Genomic DNA, 7,421 nt, shown 5'->3' with positions numbered 1-7,421 from the left:
CTCTCTTTAGAGTGTAGAACTCGTGAATAATGATCCAAGTCCCTTTGCAAGGTGCCTACATACCCTATATTTATAGGGATCAAGCCCATGTAGTTCTCGATTTAGGACTCTGAAGAGATAAGCTCTTATCCCCTTTAGTTTAGGATAAAACAGCCTTCTTTCAGTAGTTATCCAGCGGCATCCCACTCCAAGTAGGTCACTTGAAGCCTTCATCTTCAATATATATCCGAATATTCTTGAATTATCTTCACCAATTTATAATTATCTCCATAATAGATGTATTTAACCTTTAACTCGTAGATAAATAATAGCTGATATACTCCCAATATGCCTCCAATTCGTCCCCCTTGAAACAAGGAAGAAGAGTCCTGTTTGGAGTCTGCCTGCCGTTCTGCCCAGGCGGCGGAAGCCCTGCCAGCGGCATCCCCTAACTGCAGCCCCGTAACTGCAAGCCAAGGTGCACTTAGCGGTAACCCCTAGCATCGGTAACCCCTAAAGCGCCTTCAGGTGCAACCCCGTTCTGATGGCAGTCTTCATTATGCTTCCAATGCAAGTCCATATACCTTCTTGTACACCTTCAATGATTCACCCAGCCATGGTGAAGCCCATTATCCTTAACCAAATGATTCCAATAAGCCCAAGTGAAGCCCAAATAATATGATGGGCTATAAAATAAGCCCAGGGAGATTTTATGGCACAACAGAACTTATCACTAACTTATTAATATTAGATGAATTTAAAAGTTTTTGCACAGGTCACTACAAGAAAAACAGTTATCAGCGACCGACTATCAGCGACCGCCTTTGGTCGCTGATGGGCTTTAGCGACGGATGCCGGTAGCTGATAATTGTCGCATATAATCTGGTCGCTGAGATGCCCTCCAGCGACAGCCTTTCGCGACCGAGTATCTAGCGACGGCTTTTAGCGACCGCCGTTGTCGCTAGTCTGAGTCAGCAGAAGACGGTCGATTTACACGTGGCAGCGACCACATTGGCGACCGATGGTCGCTATAGTTAGCGACGGATATTAGCTACTGCCTGTGGTCACAAACTGTAGCGACCGAGTGGCTACTGATTTCCGTAGCTGATACAGCTACAAGTATTTGCGACGCACTTCTGTCGCTAAGTTTGAGACTTTTTGCTACCAGTATTGGCTACGGCTGGCGGTCGCTAATATTAATTTTTTTTTTTTCAATTTTTTTTTGTTTTTCCAGATTTACCATATATTTTCAGTTTGTACCTGCTTTTCAACAAACAATAAACAACTTTGTCCCAACAACTTCACGATGATCTATATTTAAAATGATCGCATTGAACACAACCATAACAAAAATCCCAACATCAAAGTTTACATCATCCTTAAAAATTTATCAAAGTTTACATCATCCCTAAAAATTCAGCAACAAAACCATATGTTCCAATTATACAATACTAAGACCAGAATACTCAAAGATCCTCCAATATCAACATCCGTATCTTCATGATCACCCTGTCAATATTAAATCAATTAAAGAAGTGAGATGTGAGATGGCATAAAAACAACATAATATGAAAAACAGATTTCAGCAGTTAATAACGAAATTAAAGTTAACTAATAAATAGATAATATACCTGACACTAAGATCCTCCAATATCAGCATCCTCATCATAATCATCAGCATCCTGATCATCATGATCACCCTGTCATTATCAAATCAATTAAAGAAGTGAAATCTCAGAACATGAAAAAACAAACTTCAAAAATTAATAACAAAATTGCAGTTAACTACTAAATAAATTATATACCTGTTGACCATCACTTTGCTGCGATGCTGCAGCCTCAGCCACAGCACGAGCTAACTCATCAGGATCCATAAGCCCAAGATGTCCTCCTAATACACGAAGAAGCGCTCGATCCTGACATATAGCTCGAACACAGTCAGCAGGAGTATGAACAAGTGGATGACTCTGTGACTGTGAAGACTGTGTGCTACAGGTTGAGCCAAAGATAGATGGGCGTCTTCGTTGTCCCTGACCCTTGACATAGTTCTTCTTCACAATAGAGGCCCTCTCCCAAAGCTCCTGATCAATATGCGGGGGCTGAGTGCCCTCAGGATAGCGCTCAGCAACTAAAGTGCGATAATTTTTCTGTCATCATATTTATGATTAGTTAGTTAAAACTCAATTTTGTAAACTCTTGAGATTTATGCCAATATTATATGCGTAATTATATATTATACCTTTATACTAATAACAACCATATTGATATCACCATAAATTATTTTTCTTTATATTCTATTCTTTAGCAGAACTACAAGTAACTTGGACATAATAAGTGTATAAAAGTTCAGTTTTATTACCGCTACTTCCTGAGCAGCTGGTATGCCTTCACGAGTAGCCACGTACACATCCAACCAGTTGATAGTACCCTGAGATTGAGACTCCTGTACAAATTGAGAAGTAAACATGTGATGATGGTTACACACATCGAAGCTATGCATACATACCTTGTTAGCCATATGCTGCCCCTGGGATATACTACCTCCCTTGTATGTACCTTTGGCCTTCTCAGCACCTCCACATCTATTTCCTGAGGCAGTACTACTTTTGTGCACAAACTCAGGCTCTGTCCACTGAGCACACATCTGAGCCCAAATATCAGCGCTACACCACCATGGGTTATACTTATGCATGTGCAAATCCCCTTGACCTGGAAATTCATTGCTAGCATTCTGCAGGGCTTTTGCTCGCTCTTTTGACAGATTGTCTTTGGTTCGATCTGCACATTTTCTCCAAAACAGATCAGAAATAGCAGCACCGTCTTCATCCGCCCACCTGTATCGTTTCTGCATAAAAAGTTCAATAGGAAAAAATACATTAGTGTGGCAATTTGTTAATAGTACACAATTAAAAATATACATTAATTTTTTTGTTAATGAAACAAGCTAAATAAAATAATGGTGTACACAAAAATCTTTTTTGTCTATGTATGTTCACTTTTTTGGTCGAATTATAAATTATTATAAGCTAAAAATATAGTACCCGATATAGTTTAGTGTTCAAAAGCACGACAATATAACAATAAAGTATATTATTTTTCCAAGCTAATGTTAAAGGACTTTTCTATTTCCAAACAAATAAATTAGTCATTAGCAGGCTAGAATGACATGACATGATCATTAATAAATTGAGGAACAGAATAGCATCTCATATATTCTTCAGTATCCTATATGCCTACTCGCAGAGATATGTGAGTTACTTTAACTAAATTAAAAAACTATTCCAAATTTTTTAGACTTAATATGTATTTAATATATAATCTATGATAATTTATTTTATGGACAAAAACAATTCATCTTCTCTCCACCCTTTTGCTAATCCACATTTAATTAAGGATTCTGACTTTTTCCTCTTAAACATAGTGATAAATTCTTAATCTCATCTATGGTAGTTATTATGAATATTCAACCAACGGTTATTGACAATACCTTAGTAAACACTAAATTCATTAGGATATGATCAACGACAAATTAATCCGGATTTGTCAATATATAGTTCCTGTAAAGCAAATACTATACAACAAAATCCAATAGCCTAGATGATTTGAGGCTTTGAGCACTAAACAGGAACTTGAACAAGTTCATAAAGCAGCTTATAACATTATAAATTATAATGTTATATAAGGGTGATGGTCACCGATTATATATTTTGTTTTATTTTCTTTTTCTGGTATTAGTATATTTTGTATGTATTGTCTGTTTTCATCTTTTTTTCTCATGATTGTAATTTTAAGGCTTCTGCTTAATAATGTAGATGATACACAATGCAATTATCGAGTTGAATGACAAGAGAGGTTCCAGTGAAGAGTCGATATCTGAGTATATTAAAAATCAGCATACTAACTTACCTTTGGCTCACAATTCATTACTGAAACATCACTTGGGTAAGTTGTGTGAATCTGGTGAGATTGTGGTGACCGGTAAACATCTATACTTACTTCCTGGAAGCAACCCTACACTAGAGTCTCGTGTTAGAACTGAGAAAGATAGGGTGACAAGAAAGAGAAAGGCAAGAAAGGGCCGCGGCAGGGTCGGTAAAAAATGTCGAACAGAGACTGATAAGCATGGGGAAGCGCATGGTGAGGAACATGGAGAAACTGCTAGGTTTTATAAAGGGAATGATGAGATAATTCTAGACAACAATGAGATCAAAGTAGATTACAAAGTCAACGGGGTTGGAGAACTTGATCAGGTAGTTAAACCAACTGAGCTGGAAAATAGAATGCTCGATGAGCAAAGTCAGCTACACCAGCAGCTATCACATGAAATATGTGCACCTGTTGTTGACTCATTACAACCAGAACATTCAAGTCCTGACAGGCCTCCTGGTTTTGACTATATAATTCTCCAGTCGAAGCAGAATTGTATAATTGTACAAGAACCAGAATTGATTTCTGATTCTGGAAGGCTTTCCGAGTCTGAAACACTGCTGCAGGTAGATCAGGAGCAATGGCGGCTTCAGGGACAAGCAAACTGCAAATATCTTATCACCCTTGTATTTTTGCTAATGACTCATGAGTTCACCCTGGAGGAGCCACAAATTGAACGAGAGACCATCCTTCTCGTACAGCAAATTGATCTCTCATGCGTGTCTAAAGCTAGGAAACTATTAGACAATACACACTTTACAGACTTTACACTTTACTACATTCGTACATAAAGTTAAGCAATAGCCAGCGGAGCCCTGGCAGCCCACTGGGTAGTCACTGTCGATAGATGATAACTCTAGACTCGCCACCTCTGATGCCAATCATAGGCCCAGAAATATAGAATCTGTCCTTTTAACACTTCTGAAATTCTGGAGAGTATGACAACATTTAAACGATTCTTGTGAACATTTAAACATATACACTACTACTTGGTATTTATTAATTTATAAATAAAATAATGTTAGTCTACTATCACTAGAGCTGTTGATCATATTGCTTCATAGAAGTCCAGAACACCTCTGAAGGTTTCGCACTTGACAAACTGCTATAACTCAGTTGGTTTTTAGTGTAATGTGGCCAAGGAAGAAGTTGGGGAATGACATGGCTTTGCACGCTACTTAAATTTACCACTTTTTTTCATCAGAACTCACCCAATCTAAGTCACAACTCACCCAATCTACCCAAAGAAGCTTAGAACAATCAAAGTTTCACCCAAAATTTTCCAAAATTAATGTACATGAAGATGAATCAATAAATCACATACATAAACAGCAATAATTTCACAAGCCCATTGAATATTAATTAGAGCACACACCAAATTGATCAAGTTCATCAAAAACAATAAAATCGAAAATTCATATACATACACATACATGAAACAGAACACAGTAAATATCTAAATTGCGGAAATCACACAATCACTATATAGGTAATACAAGGGATTGTTACCAGAATGTAGGAGGAGATGGGACGTGGGAGGAGAAACCACTGACCTTGATCTGTGCGAGTAGCGAATTCACTGACGAAGGAACGAGGGTTCTTGCGGTTTGCAAAATTCTTTTCCCAGCTTTTACACTTTATTTTATATTAGTTTACTTAAAATATATTATGATTAATTTAATACATTTTATATAGAATTTAATTACATTAATAGAATTTTCCAAATAAAATATTAATTATGAATAAATTTTTTATTCGCTGTAGGTACTCATAAAATTAATATATATTATTTAATTAAAAATATTTTATTTTATTTTGAAACATATACTCATGAAATTATGAAACGTTTTTCTGATTATTCAATTAAAGGATATATATAAATATATAAATAAAAAACAAAGTAAAATAAACGAAAAAATACATTCTCAACGCTTTAAAAATACATTATAACTGAAGGAACTTCAAACAAATATATAGAAATACGTCGAAAAATACTCAAAATTTTGAGAAAACAGTCCAAAATACGTACCTAAACGCGCTCCAATTAACTATCAAACATATTTTTAATTATTCGATAAAGGAATATAAATGTAAAATATAAAAACGAAAGTAAAATACACTAAAAAACAAAACAAAACAAAATAAATATTAACTTTTTTGACTTTATAAAATACATCCTTAATATAACTAATTGACACATCATATCAATACACACATATGTGAAGTACACGTGTTAATAAATTCAATAAAAATTAATTAAACTTTCTACATAATTAAATACACAAAATTGTTAAAATGAATAAACAATACTCAAGTTGCAATTATCATGAAACAATTTTTTATTTAATTTTATATTTGATAAATTAAAAGGGATATAAATATAAAATATAAAAGTTAATGCAAAATAAATGAAAAAATAATTATTTAATTGAATAAAATAATTATTCAATAAAAGAAATAAATGAAACATAGTTTTAGTTATTCAATAAAATAATTATAAATATAAAAATAAAATAATTAAGAAAACAAAATTAAAAAGAAAAATAAATAACAACAGCGACCGACTGCAGCTACCGACTTCAGTAGCTATCTGTTTGACGTGGCACTATTGGCTACCAATTGCGGTCGCTAAAAACATAGTCGCTAATAACCCCGCCGTTTTTTTCAAAATTTTAAGAGGGAGTAACTAGCTACCAACTGTGGTCGCTGAAGATTAGCTGACATGGCACTTTTAGCTACTGACGGCGGTCGCTGATAAAATCCAGTCGCAAAAACGTGTGGCGGCAATTTTTAGCGCTCATTTTTTGGGGGGGAAAATGTTTTAGCTACTGATTAGCTACCACATTCGGTCGCTAATACTTTTTAGCGACCAAGTGCCATTTCTGTCGCTATAGTCCGTCGCCGATTTGAAACAATAGCGACTGAATTGCGGTCGCTGATACCTTTGGTCGCTGATAACTGTTTTTCTTGTAGTGGGTGACTATTATAGCTTATATTCCATGTATATTGTTGTGAATGAATAACAAAATATGTATGATGAATGAAATTGTTATTGTTTAAATGTAGACAAAATAATTGATTCAAAACATCATAAGTGGGTGAAGATCATACATAACACATTCATGATTAAGAAGACCTATGAATTCACCTATATAATTCTATTAATCAAGAGCAATTACTTGGGTTGTGGATTCATATAGATCTTTTAAAAACCTTGTCTTCCTGTTGCGGCGCTTCTTCTTAGTGTATGGGGAACCTTGTACCCTCTTGCCATGTTGTTCACTGTTGTGGTGGTTCTTCCATATATTATACAGTCTAATATAATTTTTGTTTCTTGGCAAAGGAGGACCTTTTATTTGAGATGCCACGGATGTGAGGGTGAAAGAATGAAAATCATCTAACAAGACTGAGGGTGTTGGTTTTGGTGGGGAAGAAGACATTCTATCTATCCCCAATTCTAGTAATATCTTTATAATTGCAAGACTTGTGCACAGCCGGATTATATAGCCTATAGA

General features: G+C 35.3%; 1 protein-coding gene across 2 annotated transcripts; it reads right to left on the bottom strand.

Annotated features, from left to right (window-relative positions):
• Positions 1-1,291: 1,291 nt before the first annotated feature.
• Positions 1,292-5,533, bottom strand: LOC135152365 (uncharacterized). 2 transcript variants are annotated; one of them, XM_064092476.1, is made up of 6 exons: positions 5,460-5,533; positions 2,536-2,824; positions 2,339-2,422; positions 1,785-2,126; positions 1,611-1,679; positions 1,292-1,488 (listed from the first exon to the last, which is right to left on the bottom strand). In XM_064092476.1, exons 2-5 carry the CDS (start codon positions 2,803-2,805, stop codon positions 1,617-1,619), a joined length of 759 nt encoding a protein of 252 aa, XP_063948546.1. In that variant the 5' UTR covers positions 2,806-2,824; positions 5,460-5,533; the 3' UTR covers positions 1,292-1,488; positions 1,611-1,616. The 2 variants fall into 2 exon arrangements, with proteins under 2 accessions (XP_063948546.1, XP_063948545.1); XM_064092475.1 differs by having other exon boundaries at positions 5,416-5,527.
• Between the last annotated feature and the right edge of the window lie 1,888 nt (positions 5,534-7,421).

Source organism: Daucus carota, chromosome 4 (assembly GCF_001625215.2).
Source record: "Daucus carota subsp. sativus chromosome 4, DH1 v3.0, whole genome shotgun sequence".
NCBI classification, from domain to species: domain Eukaryota; kingdom Viridiplantae; phylum Streptophyta; class Magnoliopsida; order Apiales; family Apiaceae; genus Daucus; species Daucus carota.
Note: the sequence above shows the minus strand (reverse complement) of the source record. Positions and strands in the feature narration are given on the sequence as shown.

Bases quoted from the DNA above. Each gene is read 5' to 3' on its own strand.
- LOC135152365 (XM_064092476.1), bottom strand. From the start codon at position 2,805: ATGAAGACGGTGCTGCTATTTCTGATCTGTTTTGGAGAAAATGTGCAG. The intron at 2,423-2,535 runs GTACATACAAGG...CAATTTGTACAG, and splicing joins AGGTGCTGAGAAGGCCAAAG to GAGTCTCAATCTCAGGGTAC. The intron at 1,680-1,784 runs GTATATAATTTA...TGATAATGACAG, and splicing joins AGCAAAGTGATGGTCAACAG to GGTGATCATGATGATCAGGA.